We start from the raw sequence: 20,879 nt of genomic DNA, 5'->3' as shown, positions 1-20,879 counted from the left end.
GATTTGCCTGGCTGTAGGAGAGCAGAGCACACCTCACACATTCATTCATTCATTCATTCATTCATTCATTCATTCATTCATTCACTGTGAGTTCACACAGCACACACGGGCATTTGCACCATGCATGGGAGGGAGGGGAGTGCATGAACCCTGGCAGGAGCCCTGCAGGAATGCATGAACCCTGGAGCTGTGCAGGTGGCACACCAGTCCTGCCACTGTCAGTGCTTATGCAAAACAAGGTGTGCTCAGTGCTTAAACAGACCTCTCCGGGCCAAGTCCCTTCCTCCTCCTCATTCCAGCAGGTTTTTCACAGGTAGGCTTCCCTAAGGAGGCAGGAGGTTTAACTGAATGGGGACCCTGCAACCCCTGACACTGTAAAGAGGGGCATTGTACCCACTGCTACAGTGGGAACTGCTTCCCCAGGGAAGGGGCTGAGTCACCATCACTGGAGGTATTTAAAAGTTGTGTGGAGGTACCATTTAGGAACACGGTTTGGTGGTGGACTTAGCAGTGTAGGTCAACCATCTTCTGAAGCCTAAAGGATTCTGTGATTCCTCTCTGGGCAGCAGGAGGGGTGCCCTGTTTCCTACCAAGCCCTTCTTCTGTGCTGCACTCCCCATAGTGGTGAGTTTTGTTCCTTGCTCAGCCCATCCAGCAATTTGAGTCATCTCAAAACAAGGGGAAAGACAGCTGCAGGCAGAGGCAGTTCTGCAGGGCTGTAACACTGCTGGAGTTTGCACAAGCAAGATGCAAGTGTTTTTATTACTGGCCTCAGTCAGCATGATGGCTCAAGTCTTCCCACTTTTTTGATTTGTCCAAGAAATGTACTTTAATTTCTCGGTCAGGACAATAGATTTGTTTGTTTTGTCAGGCAGTACCATTTTACAGGTTACACAGATGAGCACAGACCTTTTCTTGCTGAGCAGCTTTATGTGCCCATGGTGAGCCACCCATCTCCTCCCCAGCCACCCTGCAGCCCAACACTGACCTGGCCACGGGCACCAACAGCTTCCCCTGCCCCCCCAGGAACACAAAACTTCCCTAACTCATCATGGAGACCAAGGAGAGAGAAAAAAATTTACAGAGACGAAAATATTTATTACCTCAGTGTCATAAATAAGCCCACTCTTAGTTTGATAGAACATATTGAGTTTCTTTTAATGATTAATAGAACCATATCTGGAAAGGGCAAGTTGAAAAAGCTACTTTGCAATTCTGAAACAGTGATAAAGTCACTCTTGAAATGTTTTAAAATATATAAATGGAGCATCTACTGAACAAGAGCAAAGAGAGTAAGTCCTATGCAAATGACTGAGGACAGGGCGGATTCTGAAAATACCAGAGAGTAGAAATTTCTTTCTGTTTAGAAGAAAATACGTGTCCCAAATAGTTTTAAATCAGTAAACTTTACGTGCTATTATCCAGATGGAGTAAAATGCTGGCCCTACAGACATTAATCACTCAATGAACTCACTGAGGTCAGAGTTTTACCCTGAAACTCAAATTTTTAAAAATAATTCATATTTCTGACATTTTTATATACACTCACATCACACAGACTTACAGACTTCCCACACTGTGCCCATATATATAAAAAACCATTTATAGCAGTAATTGTACTAATGCTTTGTAAAACCTTTTACTAATTTACAACACTAAAGAGATTCTAATTTCTCTTTGTCATCCTATTCAGGCGTTACTCCCTATTTTGCTCTCTTCTCTCCAATCTGAACCACCCAAGGTCCATTCTAGCAGAATGACATGGAAGCACATGTGTTGCCTGATGAACAGCAGCCCTATTTTACAAAACACACAGATGTTTTTGACATGCAGCAGCACTGCATTGTTTTGCAGCATAGACCTACAAAAGCACCTCTTTATTCATTTAAAATGCCATGATATGGAGAGTAGCTGATTCATATGATGTGTTCCTTGGTGAAAAGAACAAAAAATATGTATAAAACTAGAAATCAGTGACAGAATTGCAGCCTTTTTGGGTGCTCCAGACACCTAAGAAAAAGAAAATAGCCCCTCAAGCCCCAGGGCTGGTTGGGATGAACTCTCAGAAGACACAGTGCTGTGACCCCACCAAGGCACTGAGCACACACCTGCCCCAGGAACTTACAAAAGCAGACAGATCTCCTACACTCAGGTTTTTCTCCCAGCAGAAATAATATGTCAAGTTGTAAACCATTCCCCTGGCCCAGTCTGGCAACTTCACATCCTACAATAGCTTTTTATTTCTTATTGCATATCATGGCATAAAATCACATATTTGTGTTTCCCTGAGTGTTGTATTTGAGAATGTAATTTTTTTTCCTGGTTCCACCCAAATACTCTCTTAGTGTCAAGAGGATGTGACATCATATTTTTTCAGATTTCTATACTTAAATGTCTGCTACTCACATTTCAGAAGAGGACTATGCATCATCCATGTAAAACAACCTAACTGGTCATTGCTCACAGCAACACTGGTATGTTAAATAAATTTTGTGGTAGAAAATGTTTAAGATCCCTTTTGAAACCTTTCCCCAAGCTTTGTTTACCAGTTTGGACAGTAGATATATATGTGAAACAATTTTTAGAAACATGTATTATAATGTGCATCTCAGTTCACAAGCATAGTTAATATATGCAGCTGTGTATGTGTCTAACTTCATACATAAAAGTGTTCCAGCTTTGGTGCTTATGGATTATTAAAATTATATCATTATATCTCTTTCTTTGATCACAATTTAGTGTAACACATTATCTTGATTCTCAGTAACTTCTAACTTTGATGTTATATTTAATAAAATATAATGCTGTGCTGAAGAATCCCTCGGGTATCTTTAATTTCTTTTCTTTTTTATTAATATATATTACACTGTAAATGGAATTAAATTGTCTGATTAGTGAAGCAGGCTCTTGCTGCAGCAGTTAAACCCTGAATTCCTCAGGGTATTCTATAGACATTGTTAAAGCATCTTTCCAAGGTGCTGATAAACCCATGGGAATTATGCCTAACATTTCCCTTGTGCTGAGGCTGGTTTCATGCTCTGACCCCAACCTTTGCTTTCTTCATTCATCTTCCTGCACAGAAACCTTTGCTTTTGCTCTTAGAAATGTTGTAAGGCTGCACCATAAAGTAGGAGACAGAGCTGACACAGGTTTTTGAAGACCTGCCACCCCAAACCCAAGAGCTGTGTGAAGAGTGGCCTGCAAGGGGCTGCATCACCACAGAGCATCATCCAAAAGATGCAGCAAAACCAGCATCACCCATTGTCCCCACCAGTGGAAATTTGTCCTTGATGCTCCAAGGTGCTGCCTTGAAGTGGGCCAGTACCACTGCTCATGGGCACCCAAGCTGTGTCAGGAAACCTGGCCAGGGCAAGCCCAGGAAATGGAGCTCAGCCCAGAAAAGCCCAGCTGGTGATGAATGAGGCCCCAGCACTGTCCCTGTGCCCAAACAGCCCTTGAACAAGTGCTCGGTCACACTCATGAAGTACACTGTGTGCTGAAGTTCAAACTCAGGCATGGCACAAAGACTATCCTACCAAAAATTCCTCTGGAAAACACTTAAAAGCAGTTAAAAAGCTGAGAGAGGCATGGACTTGGGGAAGAGGAGAAGAGGGAGGCTGACAGGCGGGTGTCTCACTCTTTCTTTCAGTGGCTTTTGGTTGAGACAGCTCTGCCATCCTTCCTTCTGCAGCTTTACAGTGTCCAGCCCTACCCACAAGAGCTCATCAGGTGTTAATTTTGATTGCCTCCAGCAGGATAATGAGGGCAAATGGAGCCCAAACTCTGGCTGACTACGCCTACAAAGAGAGAGGAGGTCCTTCTTAGCCTGTCAAGCAGTAAAAGTAGTCTTGAGAACCTGGGGCCACATCATTATGCTCTTTATTACATCTCATTAAGACTATGTATTATAGAAGTAATATTGTATAGTTGGACAGTGCCAAGCCAAGCAGGTTTGCCATATTGCAAGCATAGGAAAATTCTTCATCACTTTGGCTTTATTTGCTAACACAATTGTCTTTAAAACAGTCAATCAATGTTCTATGCACGTAGGAAAAATTCAAATGTACAATAGACTGACCAGTAAATAAAAATCAGATTAAAAAGACTTAAACACAAAAGACCTTTTAAATCACTATAGTTCTGCCTCCTGAGTTGTCAGGCTTTTAATATTTCACTGACAGATACATATGTGTGTATATATATATATATATATAAAACATTGGTATGAAACATATTTCCAAGCCTGTAATTGAATAATACTCAGTGAAAAGTTATATGCAAACTCACCTGATTATTTTATAAATTATTCAACCAATTTGTGACATGATAGTGTTCCTACCTAAAGAATAGAGGTTCCCCTGCACAGGGCATGAGACAGAGTTTTTTAATTCAGCTGAGTTTTTTGGTCTTTCAGTGTCCAGACCCAGCTTGGACATCATTTATGTACCTAAGCATTTTTATGCAGGTGAAGAGCTTTTTCAGAGAGCTAAGTCTTCTACAATATGATCAGCAGAAATATTCACAGTGTATAAACTGGTGTTTTAGCATTTCAGGCTTAAACAAAAAAAAACCCAAACCAAAACAAAAAATAAAAAAACTCAAACAAACAAAAAAAGCAAACAAACAAAAAAAACCAAACAAAAATCTAAGAAAGACTGGATTAACTAGAACACAATAGGTTTCCATATTTCTAGAACCTGAGGAAGGAGACACAGGACAGGAGTAGAAGCTGTTTCTTTATGTCTACACAGTAGAAAAATATCTCCTCAGATTACAAAGGTAAAAATGTTTCATTCATATGTGACCTTCCCCTCCTGGTCACTGAAAAAGTAGATTACTGAGTCAGCAGGAATAAACATTTCAAAATATTACTGAAAATTAAGCAAAATAACAATTTTAAAGTCTGGGAAAAGGATATGTTTGGTGAAGGATTTGTTTGCATAGATGTAATAAGTGAACCTGAGAGCAACGCAGGAAGGCACTGCTGGCACAGACCCAGGAGGCACAACACGAAAACAAAAAGCAGCCAGGTGGTCTGATAAAACAGAGGCAATGGGCAGAGCCTTCACAAACCATCACTAATGTCTTGGCTGTCTTTGATGACAAAAGTTTTAAGAACTTGTTTAATTACCTTCTATTTTGCTTTCCAAATGGTACCTAAGCAGCTTATCAGAAGTGAACTGTAAATTTCATGATCAACTCTTTGGTTTGAGGTAAAAAGCAGCAGGTGAGGCAAGCCAGGGTCCTTGTGTGGACACAGGCAAGACCTAAGCCCCAGACCCTGAGAATCTGAGTCAACAGCAAGAATTTCCTGAATTAGGATGATACTGATGAACGTACCAGTCAGCAGCAAGGACTTCTGTTTTCCCCCTGGCAGTGTGTGATACTCTCTCAGCTGCCAAAATCAGGGTACAAAATCTGGTCATGCCCTCTATTCCTCTCTCGTAGTGCATTGCCCCCAAAACACCCAGCTCCCTACTATACCCAGAACCTGTCCCCTGCCTGCTGTAGGAGATAGCCTGGCAAGGATGAAGGAGTTTGCAGTGGTTCCTGTGCCACTGGGAATATGCACACCACCGTGCAGAAATCCCTGGTATTCAACATGAAAGACAGAAGCCCAACAAGGAGCAGGAAGAGTGACATTTAAGGCAAGAAACATCAGATATATTAGAAAAAAATTCCTATCCAGTACAGAGAAACAACTTCATAAATCACAAAATGACAAGACTCTGTCCCACTGGAAAATAACCATGGGAGAGGAATTCTTGCAAATGTATCTCTGATTTGAGAGATAAAATTAGAAAACCCAAAGTTGACTGTTGTGAAACCATCTCTGCATATTCCAGTAATTTAGAAAGTTCAGATAAGTGCCTGAGTTGATGTCCTGATTTTTCTGAGGACAACAACCGTATTGGTACTACCTTTAATTGGGCCAGGATGTCAACTCTGAACTTTGTGCTGTTGATCCAAAGCAGCCAACCTCAGGTCATGTCAGTGCTCGTATAAGCACGGAAATACAGCCAGTACATACTCAATGTGCTAAGGAACCTTCCCATTAGCCAGCAAACAGTATCCATTTGCTAAAGATCCACACCTTCTTCTGCCACCACTATTTATGTAAAAAATACCGCCAGGAAAAAAAATTTAGTAGGGCAATTCAAAAGATAAACTGTAATCCATGGAACTAAGGAACTGAGCTGGCATGAGGGAAGGGAAAATGCTTTCCTCTTAAGAAAACTTTGATTTTTCAGGGAAAACTTGGTAAAAGAATGTTCTGGTCCCAAATCACAATATTTTATTTCTAAAAAGTGACAACACAGCCTCGATGACAGGAATGTCTGCTTCCTTCACTCTTGAAGATATTTTGAGATCCTGTCCTTTTCCATAAATTATGCTTCCATTATGTCACCCTCCTTCCTAAAGACACATAGGAAAATAACCCAATTTGTTTCAGTTAGGTAGCTTCAGTAAACCTTTCTCCACCATGACTGTTGGACAGCCATAGAATCATAGAATGATTTGGGTTGTAGGGGGCCTTAAAGGTCATCTAATTCCAACCCCTTGCCATGGGTGAGAACAACTGCTTGTACTTCCACCAGGTTTCTCAGAGCCCCATCCAGCCTGGCCTTGAACATTTCCAGGGATGAGGCACCCACAACTTTTCTGAGCAGTCTGTTCCAGTGCCTCAGCACCCTCACAGTAAAGAACTTCCTCCTAGCATCCAATCCAAAACTACTCTCAGTTTACAGCCATCCCCCCTTGTCCTGTCACTACATGCCCTTGTGAAAAGTCCCTCTCCATCTTTCTTGTAGGCTCCCTTCATGCACTGAAGGCTGAAATCTAGGTCACACCAAAGCCTTCCCTTCTCCAGGCTGACCAGTCCTGATTCTCACAACCTTTCCTCATAGGAGGGGTGCTCCCTCCTTCCAATCACGTTGGTGGGCTTCTCTCCCTTCCCTTGACCTGCTGCCCTCAGTGCTTTGGATGCAGCCCAGGACACTGTTGGTTTTTTGGGCTGCAAATGCCTGATCCTGGGTGGTGTCCCACCCACCAGCACTCCCAAGTCCTTCTAGGCTACTCTTGGTCTTGATCTTCATCCCCAACCTTTGCTGATACAAGGAGTTGCCCACACCTGGATGCTACCCTTGTACTTGGTCTTGTTAAACCTCATGAGATTCCCATGAGCCACTTCTCAAGCTTGTGCAGATCCTCTTGGATGCCATCCCATCCTTCAGGTGTGGCAACCACACCACTCAGCTTGGTGCCTTCTGCAACTGATCCCTTTGTCTGTGTCATTAATGAAGATATTTAATAACTGGTGCTGGTATGGACTCCTGAGAGGCACCACTTGTCACTGATGTCCATTGGAACTCTGAGCCACTGACCATGACCCTCTGGATGTGACCATCCAACCAAGTCCTTAACCAACAGTATTTGTCCAAACCTTGTAAAAAAAGTTTAGCTTACTAACATCTCTATACTGATAAAATAAAATTGAAGCACATAAAAAATTATATTTTGTATATATGTATATACACACAGAGACCAATATGAATTTTCAGTGATTAAATCAGTTTAAAGAAACTCCTTTTGCAATAATTCCATCTTGTAAAACTGAAATAATGCACAAGGTAAAAATATATACCACTTATATAGGTACCTTTCTGTTAGGAAAAAAGAGCTGTGTATGCACAGTCTCTCACCCTCCATCCCATCCCCTCCCCAGTAAGAGTTATGTGTTAAAGTTTTTCTGCTGTAATAAAATATCTTTTCATGAATATTCTTAAAAATCAAATTGAAAACTCAACTGTATTTTTAAGTCCTTTACTCCTAGATTGCTCCTTTTTTTCCAGACGAGTCAAATGATGCTGGTACTGTCACATACTCTTACCTTAAAATCACAAGTCATCCTGCCCCATCTAGAACGTGAGGGCAAACATGAACTCTGCTTACAACACCATGTAAGACCCAGACACTATAAAATCCATCATTTAAAACCGGTATAATATTTCTGGCTTAAAAAAAAAAAGTAGATGAAGCTATCTTCAGCACGAGGTAAAAACTGTCCCCTGCGAAAAACTGCTACAATGTAAACCAGAGTAAATGCTGCAATATTTATGAGTATTGTGGCACTGGGATTCCCCTCTGAGAGCCTCTGATTTTCACCATACATTGATTTTTATCATAAAGTGTTCTAAAATTAGAAGAGGCTGTGATCTGACAAGTATCCCTTATGTTTTAGTCCTGCAAATGGATACCATGAGGTACTTTCTCAGCTTGAAACTCTTCCAAAACCAGAGGAACTAATCTGACATATTAAACTGAACTTATATAAAGTCTTGTGTCTTTACATCATGCAATATCATTTATGGCATGCTGGGCTGTGACAGTTTAAGTTATGAAAATGCAGTATCACGCAGCAGATCAGAGCTGGCTTTATAGCAGGTCTCATGAATTTCTTCATCCAGAAAGAATAAATTTAGTGTGGGAGCATTCTGCATAGAACCCCTGCAGAGCAATAGATTAAAACTGAATTTTAGCACTTATGTCTTGCTCAACTATAAATCAGGAATTAGAATTGATAATGGCAGTTATCCATCAACAGCAGTGCAACTGCAGATGGTTATGGTAAAAAGGAGATACTTTTTATTATTATACTCAAAGAAAAGCTCTTCTATTTGGAATGTTTCTAGGCTCTAAAGAGGGAATGATCAGATCCATGCAGATCATCAGCACGGGTGGGGAAGACGCATTTGGAGTAACACCTCTCCGGATTCCAGGCCATCTCTCTGAAACTGTGGCAGTGGGCTTGGGCAGTTCACACAGCAGCCTCCCGCTGTCAGGAGGGCAGGAGGGAGCAGCAGCTACCAGACCCGGCAGGACTCTGCGCCGCGGTTCATCGTCGTGTTCGCCGCGCAGTGGAAGGCGCTGCGGAACTCCTCAAAGTTGCTCATGGCTCCGATCACCCTGCAAAGAGAAAAGTGATTGGCATGCAGGTTTGCCTTTTGTCAAACGCTACAGGTCCGCAAGTGTTTCAGTGTTTTCACTTCAGGCAGAATTGTCAGGCTTTCACAATTATTTTTTCTACAAATAAAACCGAAATGTTCAGCAGAAGGACTCCCAGTTAAAGCTAATATGAAGCAAATATTGTTTCATGCTTTGAGAAACATCTTGCTTTGCTAGAAACTCGGTGAAAAACAAATGCATTTTGTGATTAATGTGTCCTTTAGAACAATTTTGTAATGTAAACCTTGGCAGCACAGGTGGGAGATCAGCAGTAGCTGTGCATGGTGGAATCCTTCTTCCAGCCCTGCCAGACAGCAGCAGTGCAGCAGGCAGGAGGATGTAAGCACACACTGGGCTTGTGCTGGCAGTGGTTTCATGGGGCTCCAGATTCTCCTAACAACACACTCTGCCCACCCACACACACACCCACTGGGTCCCTGGGACTTTGCAGGCTCAGGGGGCAATTACAGCCTCCTGTTGGGCAGCTCAGCCTCACACCTGCGAGTGTCTCAACTCCGCTGATATTTTGGAAATATATTTTCTGAGCCTTCTGCCCTGACCAGCTCCCAAGCTCTCTTGCTTCTACCACAGGTGGTGTGATCCTGAAAGGGCAGCACGTTCCTGCCTGACACAAGCTGGACAATGTGTCTGCATTCCAGACTGGCACCTTCAGGCACAGGGGAATAGCTTGGTCTTTGCATGCAGTCATCCTTGCCTCCTGCTTTCATGTCTGCATTTTTTCATGCAGTCAGAAACTATTATTTTACTTTTGCTTGATTGCAATTGTGTTGTTTGCTGCTTTTTCCTATGCTTTTGACCATCTTGGGATTTATTAACCGGAAAGTTGCAATGGTAGTAAAGATTTTTCTGAGTAAAAAGCAGAAAAGTATCTACTGTGAAAATATTTGTATACCTTTCCTTTGTTGTGTAGTGAGGAGGTATTTTTCTATATTGCAGACAATCAGCTTCTCAGTGTAGCTCAGCATGGTAAAAAATATTCTTATTACATTGATTAGACTTTCTGTGAGTAAGAAAATTTGCTGTCATCTGGCACAAAAATGCCTAAAGGTCAGTTTTGTAGGGAAGATTACCAAATGAGGTTAGGCTTCAAATAAGATATGCAGCTTTACTGTAAAAAAATTGCAGATACATATTCAGGGATTGGAACAGCAAGAGCAGGTCATGCAGAACTGCTGCTGCTGTTGGTGGGAGTTCTGCCTGCCACGCCAGGGATTTCAATCTGAAATCAGCATTCAAAAATAGCAAAGACACATGCTCATACTGAAAATCTGCCAATTAAAAATAAATAAACCCAGAATTAATCCAGTGAAAAATTCTTTATGTGTGCATACTTGCCACTTTTCTACCCATGGTTTGATATTGCCACATATTAACTGAAATGAGAGTGGAGTGCCTGGATTTCATCCCATTGAATTACAGTAGAGACACCTTTCCTTGAGCAGGTCATGCTGGCCTCCCTTGGTAATCAATAAAAAAATGTACTGGCAGAGTCTAAGTAATTTAAATTTATTACCTGCTGAAAGATTATTTATAAATATATATTAACTTCTAAAATGCCATTTCCTTTTTGACTGTGAATAGAAACTGGTGTGAGTAGTTCAAATGCACACACCTATGCTCAAGACCTATGTTGTTAATTTCTATAATGTTTATTGTTACCTTTTATAATTACTTTTTAAAAGACTGTTTGAGCTTTTTGGACAGAAAGAGCTGTCAGTGTTGGAGCTAGCTGTATGGTAGTTATGCTTACAATGGTCTTGGGACACAAATGAAACCAAGTTGGGAGAAATAGATAAGATAATTTGTTAGCCCAGCTGATATGATTTGCAAGAGGAGAAAAGCACCAGTGCTTTTCTTCAGTTCTGAAACAGAAGTCAGTTCTCAGTATCTCACACAAAAACTAGAAAAAGAAAGAAAAAGTTTTGTCTATATTTTCTAGATCTCAAATTAATCTAAACTTTTCTGAAATTTTCATTCATAGACTCATGCCTTCAGGAGTTTTCCTAATAAATATCCCTAGAGCTCCATGTATATCACCATCTCATGGGAATGTAACTATGTAACAATTCAGAATATAAATATGCCTATAGGTAAATAGACCTGAAGATTTTAAAGACATCAGACGGTTATTTTACCAAAATCTTGGCAAGGGTAAGTATTATGAAAATAATACCTCTGTAGGCTGAAGGTCAGCCTGATGCTCCTGTCCTCACTGTCATGATGTATTTTCAATATTAAAAGGCACACAGATTTGCATAATGCACTACTTTTACCCTCACTAGCTGGTATAACACTCTTAGTCAACAGAAGGTGGTAGGATTCTCTAGAAGACAAATAATCCACTGTATTGTGTGAATTTTGTTGTGGAGTTAACATTCTTTGTCCAAATAAAGAGGTAACATAGTACTTGACCAAGGGCAAACACAGAATTCTTAGTTAAGTAAATACAACTAACATGAATCCCAACAAAACCAACACGTTCTTGGTGAAGAAGCAGAAAAATAAACTCTGGCTTCCTAATTCCTAATGTAGTCTCTAAAACTTCCCCCCTTCCCATGGCAGGGAGTTCATGAGTGTCTGTGGCTGGGTGAGCCTGTGGAATGTCTTTTGGCAAGGACAGACTCTCTGTTATGCCTGGACTACCTTCAAGCAGCTCCTTCAAGCAAAGTGTCCCTTGAGGCCAATGGAGGAATTTGGTCTTGGACTGAACTCACAGGGCACGTTTTGCTTTGCATTATCAATGTAATTCAAGGTCCAGACTTAGGAGCTTTTAATGAACTCAGACAGATTAAATCAAGGACCCTCCTTATATTCACTGTTTTCTAAACTAGAATTGCTTAGGGAAAGAAATTGATAGATGAGGCATTTTAGGTACTCAGGCCATGATTACAGGACATCACAGGGATCAGAGTGTGTTCTGGTTCAAATGCTTTTGAAAGTAGATGCAAGCTCCTCAATTTTACAGAAGAGCATTTCTAATAGTGAAAGATAAGCTAATAAAACCAGTTCAATTTCCATCTAAACCAAGAGCACAGTCCAATTTTGTGTTTGCTCTTAACCCCCCCTCTTAAAATGCTATATTTCTGCACTTCTGTTCTGCAGTGATTGATTCTGTGTGTACACTGAGGAAATACCATATTTGCACTACCTGAACTGAGGAGGGCTGTGAGCTCCAGTATATATTTGTTCCCTCGCAGATTCTGGTCTAAAGGAGTTGCATCTCACCTAATAAAATTAAAAATAAAAAATAAAAATCCAGAAACAAGCACATTATCTGGGATGACTTTTTAAGTAAAGCAAAATGCAATGTCACTGTTCTTAAATGCCTATTATTTACAGAATGCATAAAATGGAAAGACACCATAAATTTCTTCTTTGTTTCACCTTTGCCAGTCTGCAGTTTTCTCCTGGTATACTCTCTTGTTTTTCAAATCTCCTAATGGATCCAGCGTTTACCCATTGTTTTTCTCTGTACACTCTTTCCCATCATCTAATCACAGTTACTATACTAGTTCTTCTTTTGAAATTCTCTATAATGGTAGCTTGTCTTTCAGCTTGTGCTGCAGCATCTCACACCTTAATAATTACCAAACATACTTCTTGGCCTCAAAACCATGTAATTTGTATAAAGGGTACACATAATGATGCTTATCATCCCTAGAATTGCTGCTGTATTACCTGACATATTTATGCCATGCTGGAATGTCAGTTTCTTTTGAAATTACACATTTTCCACATTTCCATCAGTGGTCCCCAGTTCCCTATTCCTGATAAGATACTTAACCCAATCAAAAAGAAAGCATAGATAGAATATTTGCACAACTGAATAATCCCTCTTATGCTGTATCCATTGCATGAAAAATATCCTTTAAACTGCCCCTACCTTACCTAAGTCTCTACATTAAATGTTTCTATCAGCAAAATCCTTTAAGCCAGGTTGCCCATAGGATTTCAGTGGACTTCAGTGCAATTTTGTCTGGCTGAACACAGTTCTGACATTTTAAGTAAGTCTGCTGAGTGTCTTGAGCTTTGTGGAAATAGACTGAGCTCGAGTGCATACACTGCTCTCACTGTGCCCTCCCTGTGAGGGACCACTGGACATGTGATTCCTGCAGTGGTCCTGTAAGACCCCCAAATGTTCCCCATAGCTTCAAAATTTTCTTGGAGAAAAACTGACATGAGGTGAAACTTAATTCAGCATGAACAGTGAAAGTGGAGTCTTTTTATTGTTCAATATAGTCAAACAGCCACAGGCCAATAAACTGCTACACTGACTCTCAGCAGAGGAATTATTTTCAGCCAGAACTGGTTGCATTGGGTCCTGTTTTTTAAGTTTGGAATGATCCATTCCTTCAACTGGTGGCAAAGTTTTATAGCCTTTTACTTCTCATGTAGGAAGTTTGCCCCAATTTGTTTACCCAAATAAATAATTTCTGATCCTCTCCCTTGCTCTATGTTTTTTTTTCTAAAAAACTCACATCCCTTACCAAAGTTTTGTTACAGCATATTTAGTGTACAGATGGGAAAAATAAACCAAGACTTTCTTCACTGCTGCTTAGTTTCCTTGAACAATGTACACAATAACAAATGGTGTTAGTTAAAATTGAAGGAGGCTGAGGAGTAAATACATGCAGGAAGACCCTTTTAGTGCAGGGAAGTAGAAAGAAGAAAGAAAGTTGCTGTGACAACACTGTGCACATCCAAGAATAATTTCAGCAGTCCTGGCACCCTGGGTAGCTGAGGGAAAGAGAAAGAAATAATAATTGTGGGAGAAGTCTTATACTCTCAAAGTCTGTGTTTGGGTGATGCAGATTGTTGAAAACAAGCAAGCTCATCTCTGCACTGCACATTATTCAGGTTAATAGATGGGGATTTGAAACACATTTGTACTACTCACATGGGCATAACTCAGAAAGAAAAGCTGGTTATGTGTGAACTCAAGGCCTGGAAGCAAAGGCTCTTCTTCTCCTCCCCTCTTTTCTGTAATCCATTTCCTGTATGCCTGATAAGAAAGAGATACTAAGTGCCTTTCAGCAACATGAAGATAACCACAGCTCTTTTTTATTTTATTTTTTTTAATAATATGATGTTTCAGATATTTTCCATCTACTTACCCTGAAAGCTTCTCGCAAACCTCCATTATCTGCAATGTTTTCTGCTAAAGTTCTCTTCCCTTTCACCTTGGCAGAATGAAAGAACATCAGTCATTTGACCCATTTCTGAACTTCCTACTTGATCAACTTCAAAAAGAGGGGGGAAAGTAAAACAAGGCAAGAACAACCTCAGTCGATTTCAACCAACTTTGGTTAAAAAAACTGTGTTTCCATGTGGATACTGCCAGTGAACTATTTTCTGTGATGAGTTATCCTAGCTCTGGTCATAGATCTGTACTGCACAAAATATAGTAGATAGAATGCACTTAAAATCCAGCCCCTGATCTTTGAGCTGAGTGTCAGTAATTTTCCCCTAAGGACTGTTTATATCTGGTTATATCTGAGATCCAGTAGCCTCTTTCTTAAACTTTGGTCTAAAAGGTTATGTTTATTTCTCTACATAACTCTTACAGTACTACTGGGATGCTAAAATAACTTCCAAGTCATAACATAAATAAGTGTGATTAAAAATAACTGTCAGAGACAGAATCAAAATTGGTAGTATATTCGGTGCTCTAAAAATATCTGCAAAGGAGATTCCTGTTGCTTCTTCTGGGTATTGATTCCAAGAACAGGAGCAACAAGAATGTATTGTGGGAAACTGCACGATATAAACTTTGTGAGGAAACTGGTCTCCTGGCATTACCAAGTGCAATATCATTACAAAGAAATCCTAATTTCTGCTGGAGTAGCATTATCTCGACTCACCCAGCCTACTAAGGTCCTTGTGTTACCAACTGTATTTATAATTAAGCAGTTTCACTCTCTCCTGTGCCTCGAATAAGCAAGATAATTGAGCCCAGTTTTGAGCAAGGCTCTGAAGGTCAATGCTGGCTGCAGCCATCAGCTCTCCTGTGCCACAGGGATCAGCACAGTGGGGTTGGCATCAGGACTCAGTTCCAGGATGGCAAAAGAGGGGGAAATGGAGAAGAAGAGGTAAAAACACCAAGAAGAGGTAAAAACACCAAGGGAATGGCCAGAAACTTGTGCACAGCCCCACACTCAGTGCAGAGGAGCACCCAGATTGGACTCAGGGCATCTTAATTGATGCCTTGGGTAAAATGTTACAGGAAAAATGGGAGCCACAGAGGAAAGTGCAACCCTTTTCCTGTCAGCTCTCCCCTGCCCTCAGGAGGATGGAGACAGAGGTGAGAGAGATGCTTTTAGGAGAAAAGGTGCTGGGACAGCAGGGAAGAGCATGCACACCTTTCTCCCTGGCCCTCCTGTTCACACATTTTACTTGCACTGGGCTTGTAAAGGAGACTGACTTAGACCACAAGATCAGAATAACCTGACAGTGGAACAGGGCCACAGGCCATCTAAAAAGGAGAAGAATTCTTTCTGCTGATCTCAGGCAGCTCTGGATCAGGTATTCCAGACTGCTCTGCACAGAGAGTTTGTGGCAGGGATCAGGGACCATGATAAGCCCTTTATTTGATGAGATGACTTTAAGTGATTATTGCACTCTGAAGCTATTTCTATATCCACTTTTTCTTTCATTAGGCTTCTTTTCTGGAGACATTTTTATTGTATATCAGATGAGAAGGGAGAAGAATAAATAGGTTTCTTGATCCATGAAAAATATTCATACAAGGGTAAAAAATCTGCAGAGTATTGATGCAAATGACAGGCCAAAATGATAATAAAAAAGGTCTTTGCTTGCATAGTTCTTCATACAAAAGGTATAAAATATGGCAGAAAACTGGAAAAATCTTCTATCATCTAAAAAGTGCTTTTGGTTATCCTGTGGATATGGAAGGAATGGGATGACAAAGCTGTGGGTAACAGGATCTCTCCAGTAATCCCATCCATGGACTTCAAAGGCAGTATCTACACTGAGAGGAAATTCAGACCTACCTCAACTCAAGAGACAGTGCAAAAGGTAAAGGGGATGGCAAAGCCAATGGCAGAGGCATGGGAAGGGCTCAGCCACATCCTTGGGGAAAGTTTTAATGATCTTCTTTGAGTGACATTTTTGTAACAACAGTTTTTGTCCTACAAATATTCAGGAATGAGCCTCTGAATATTTTATTTGTAAATTAGCTTATTATGAAGTATTTCAAGACTGAGCTGCTGGACTTCAGACTGGACCACAACATGGCTTTGTTATCTCTGAGATCAGCACAAACAAACCTGGCAAAGAATTGTTGATGAGCATTTCATGGGGCCTTGCTATTCTTAAAAGGCAAAGATTCACTAGTATTTCTAAAATGTAGGTAGAGGTGATAGAATTGAGTGGGGACTGGAGTATGTGTTTTATCCTGAAAACTAAGATTAAAATCGTGCCCCAGACAACATTACTGGAATTTCAGCTATTCATTTCTGAAGGTCTGGGATGCATCCTGTTTATCCTCATTTTGGACACACATATGTATGTACACATTTTCAAGGAAGCCCATACCTCTGATAGACAGTGAAACAGAAACAATTCCCTTGCACTTTCTTTCTCAATCCTTTTCTAGGAGCTACTGCTGTCATATTCCCTTGATTAAGCATACAAATGGGGTCTGTGTGCACACATGGAAGAAATAGCAAGAGTTGAATCTGAAATAAAGTAGGGCTTATGCATCCATTTTATAGCTGCAATAAATAACAGGCAGAATTGTTAAAGGAATCTATAAAACATGCTATTATATTCATTCTAAAAGAGTGACTGCTCAGTTTTCATCACAGACCTCAACTTCAGAAGACATTTAACATGCTCACAATAATTAGACCAGCCCTGCTGAGTGGCTTCATCCTCTTCCTCTGATTCCAAAACAATGTGATGGAGAGAAATGGTTTAACCCTGTCACCAGAATGTGGGTAGTGGTATTTGTCTGGACTAATCAAACCTGACAGACAATTTTTTACACAATTATTCACCTCAAAAAATCATTTGTTGCGAGAAATGAAGTCGGTAGCCTAATATCCCAATACTTTGGGATTTATAAAAAGGGAACTTAAAAAAAAAAGAAAAAAAGGCACAGCCACACAGACTTCTCATGCACCACTGTTTTCAGTCACTGATGGTTTACATACATGTAAGCCAGCTTGCTTCCAGTAGTAATTGTTGTATTGATTAATCATGCATTTTGTTTTCTCTTTAAACTTTTCTTCAGAGTCAGTCGTCCACCAAGGGTCTAAATTTCCATTTTTGTCATATTTCCGACCTCAAAAAGGAAAGAAAGAAAGAAAGAAAGAAAGAAAGAAAGAAAACAAATGCTTTTGCAGGAGAAAACTTTCACAGTTTAGGAATCTATCACCTTCACAGAAATGAGAGGTGAATGTTCTCATGTAAGTGTGTGTACAAAATGGATAGGACCAGTGAGCAAAATCTTGACCCTACTCAAATCAGCAGTGAAAAGCTGGCATTCTATTTAGTATCATAATTTCCATTTGCAGAAAAAGATAGTAATGACTAATGAGTTTTATATTACATTTTATAATTACATAGTGTAAGAGCCACTTAGCTTTCTTGCAAGTATAATTGTATTTTTCATCCTCAGTTCATATGTCTTTCATTCTGAAAATGTGATGATAACTAATTTATTATTAATTCTTCACTTGATCAGGAAACAAATCCATTTCATGCAAACTTCTGAAGTTTCCATTTTTGATTTTGCGGCAAAACCAGAACATTTAAGCCCTGCTCATGGAAACAGGGGGATTACACACATCCCATGGCCCAGGCTGATGGTTAAGCAGTGGCTTGTTTCAGTCTCAGGTCCCTGCTCCCTATCATTTGTAGGAGTATTTCATCTCTATCATGACTCCATCCAGTCAGACACAAGACATGTTTGGACTTTTCTGAGCGTGTTTAGCTGCCAATGTGGATGCAGCTTTGCTCTGTGATTTGATTCTTTTTTGCACCTGCAGGAGAGAGGTAAGGAGCAACAGAGACACAATACCAAGTACTGAAGATGTTTTGTTTCATCTTTTTATATGTTTTTTTTTTTACCTTCTCTGTGTATTGTCTTGTTCAAGGTGACAAATTCCCTAGACATGTATTTATTTCTATATTTGGAAGGTAAGAACCTGGGAAGAAGGAGGGGTCTGCTTAGGAAATCAAACATTAGGCAAGGTGGAGATTAGGTGCTCACCTACACAAGCTGGGAGTTTATGAAGAAAAATGTCTCCATTCTGGAGTGTTTGCTAACACAAAGTGTTACAGAGCAGTGGGAACAGGATACCAGGATACAACGTTTTCTTTTGTTGTTGTTGTTGTTGTGGGTTTTTTGGGGGTTTTTTAGGGTTTTTTTTTTAAGGTATTCAATATTACAAAATGTAAGCAAACTTAAAATTACTCCTTGGAGGAGGAGGTTCACGTTTCTTTCACTCTGCACCTCCCTTCTCCTCCTTCTCCCCTCACTTTCTCTCAGGAGCCAAATTTTAAAAAGCACTTTCCTGAGACAGCCAAACCTAGGCAGTGGCAATGCCCCAATCCACCCAGTTTGTCAGGACAATTGGATTGACATTTTCTGACCATTTTTTCCCCCTCTCTTTTTTGAAATTAATTTTAATATTTTGCGACATCTTTTCTGTACCACTCTTGTTCCAGTATTGTATTTTAAAACTTTTGCAATTATCTTTTGAAAAAAGTCAAACCTGAAATGAAAAGTTTTCTTGGAAGTAATTTTTATCAATCAGAAATTATCCCTTTGCCCCTCTCACTCCCCCCCTCCCTGTTAGGACTTTCAGAATCTGTTGCTGATTTAGTTTTCATTCAAGACAAACAGAAAGACTGAAACTTGTGGTATTTTTTACTAAAAAAAATCCAATTCAGACAAGCAAGTTTCCATGTAAATAAATCTAATAAATAAAAGTTTATAATTTTGTCACTCAACTCAGCAAAATTTTAAAAATCAATAAAAACAATAAAAAAGCTACAGAATGTACAAGTCAGCTTTTTAATCTGACAACTTTGTAAATTAAAAGGTTATCAAAATGCAGTCAAATACTCACCATTGCTATCAAATCCATGAGTAAACTCATGGCCAACAATCACTCCTATGGCACCATAACTTAATGACCTGTAACACAAAGAAGCAATTTCCTCAGAAAGTGTTCACAATCATGAACGTTAAAGGACAAAAGACGTCAGGGAAGATCAGTATTGATTTAAAAAGAGGGTGAGGATGCAGGGAATATGGGCCTAAAAATCAGACCACAGAATTTTGACTTAAAGATGTTGAAAGTCTTAATGTTAAACTCTTGTTTAAAAGTAACATTTCATCTAAAACTTTGAAAGCATTGTGATGGTTCCAACCAAATCCCTTATCAGCATCACATGAACTCCAGACGCCTTCAGCTGACTGCATTCTGTATATTCTGACTGGAAACAGGAAAAAGTTACAGCTGCAACTACTCTGAAACAAAAACAGTATTTTGTAAAGCATTAACAGATCTACATTCAGTTTTAAAAAGAAAGGTCAAATAATTCCCTTGCACCTGCCCTGGAATAGGACATGATACACAGTCAGATCTAAGGCATCTGGGAAACAGAGTAAAAAGAAACATTTTTTATTCCTGACTGACAATTAATTATATCTTCCTTATTATATCCCAATAAACATGCTTTTAGGAGAAATAGGGAGGAAAGAGGGAAAAGCTCAGTGCTTTTACACCAAATGCAGTGGATATCATGGGGGTGGCCTAACAAGCAATTTGTTGAGTTGATTTTAATTATTTCAGTTATCGAGATGCTATACTTCAAAGTAGTTTATAGTATATCTAACACATCATATTGAAATAGAAGAAAGGCAGAGAGTATTGAAATAACATATTATTGGACCTAATGATCCATAGTGCACTAATTGCTCATCTCAGTCATGCCCAGAAACTATTATATCATTTAATTCCCTCTGCTCCCATGAAAATCCTTCACTTTGGTTTTTTTTTTCTTTCCTGGATGGTATTTTGCATATGTTAAAATCTTCCCTACTGCTTTTTAGCCCAAGTACTGTTACAAACCATCTCCAACAAATGCAGGCTGAAATTATACATTTCAGCAATGGAAATATCATCCACTTCTGTGACAAGTTTGTAATCTTGTGTAGCACACAGTGATAATTACCCCTAATAAATGTACTATGTAAGACTTGTTTTCCATATCTGAAGTAAAGAGGTTATACAGGATCTTTTGCAGCTGGAGAAGTTTAAAAATAATAGCACAAAACATGTAAAGAGATTGAGAAGAAACAAGCCCTATTACTAAATACATCTTATTTTTCCTCTAAGGTCCTTTGTCACCATGAGTGGCAGGGAGAAAGAACAGGTTGGCATTCTGGCACTCTGGCTCCTTGGAGCTTTCCTTAGCTCCAAAAGATAAGGTTACAGTTGCAGTGAATTTTGGCCTTTGAATCTGTGAACCCCAACAGAGCATTTTGTCCAGCTCAACAATATTTTTCTCAGAAATTTTCCCAGTTCTGTTCATGCTTTTCACTTCTGGGCACAGCTGGACAGAGATGGAAGGGATAGGTGGAGCCCAGCAGATACCACATTAAAGGGGAATTTTCAGGGACTGAGGAGGCTCAGAGAACTGTAAGGAAGCTATGAGGTCAGGTAGTTTGAAGTCTATATTTCAATATATACGGCACTGAAGGCTCACAACTGTGAGTGATGGCATTTGAGTTATTTTATTTAATGTACTGAGATGTAAAAGTGATAACTAAGCTTTGCTTTATGCAAATAGCTGTAATAGGTTTTTCGTGGTTGTGC

General features: G+C 39.8%; 2 protein-coding genes across 36 annotated transcripts in view; one reads left to right on the top strand and one right to left on the bottom strand.

Moving 5' to 3' along the window:
* Positions 1 to 20,879, top strand: part of LOC148224944 (uncharacterized) — a 412,443-nt gene that overhangs the window by 294,916 nt on the left and 96,648 nt on the right. For 17 of the 35 annotated variants that reach the window (XR_015801782.1, XR_015801783.1, XR_015801785.1 and 14 more), the window contains one exon: positions 1,694 to 2,817. The exons of 4 other annotated variants lie outside the window; for them this stretch is intronic. Coding sequence is in view for 12 of the 31 variants with exons in the window: in XM_088160319.1 (XP_088016445.1) it covers positions 1,694 to 1,915 (222 nt within the window). In the remaining 19 variants the exon portion in view is untranslated. Of the gene's footprint in view, positions 1 to 1,693; positions 2,818 to 8,693; positions 8,997 to 20,879 lie in introns of those variants that run through there. 14 more of the 35 variants (XM_088160309.1, XM_088160307.1, XM_088160306.1 and 11 more) reach the window with 2 other exon arrangements.
* PHEX (phosphate regulating endopeptidase X-linked) overlaps positions 8,624 to 20,879 on the bottom strand; it is a 94,992-nt gene continuing 82,736 nt past the window's right edge. The window contains exons 17-22 of the mRNA XM_014879751.2: positions 19,125 to 19,192; positions 17,202 to 17,332; positions 14,142 to 14,207; positions 13,925 to 14,029; positions 12,176 to 12,252; positions 8,624 to 8,967 (exon numbers count right to left, since the gene is read on the bottom strand). Coding sequence (XP_014735237.2) covers positions 8,865 to 8,967; positions 12,176 to 12,252; positions 13,925 to 14,029; positions 14,142 to 14,207; positions 17,202 to 17,332; positions 19,125 to 19,192 — 550 coding nt within the window. The 3' untranslated portion in view covers positions 8,624 to 8,864. The remainder of the gene's footprint in view (positions 8,968 to 12,175; positions 12,253 to 13,924; positions 14,030 to 14,141; positions 14,208 to 17,201; positions 17,333 to 19,124; positions 19,193 to 20,879) is intronic.

Source organism: Sturnus vulgaris, chromosome 2, assembly GCF_052056855.1.
Source record: "Sturnus vulgaris isolate bStuVul1 chromosome 2, bStuVul1.hap1, whole genome shotgun sequence".
In the NCBI taxonomy this organism is placed as follows: Eukaryota; Metazoa; Chordata; class Aves; order Passeriformes; family Sturnidae; genus Sturnus; species Sturnus vulgaris.
This window is presented reverse-complemented; position numbering and strand designations above follow the sequence as displayed.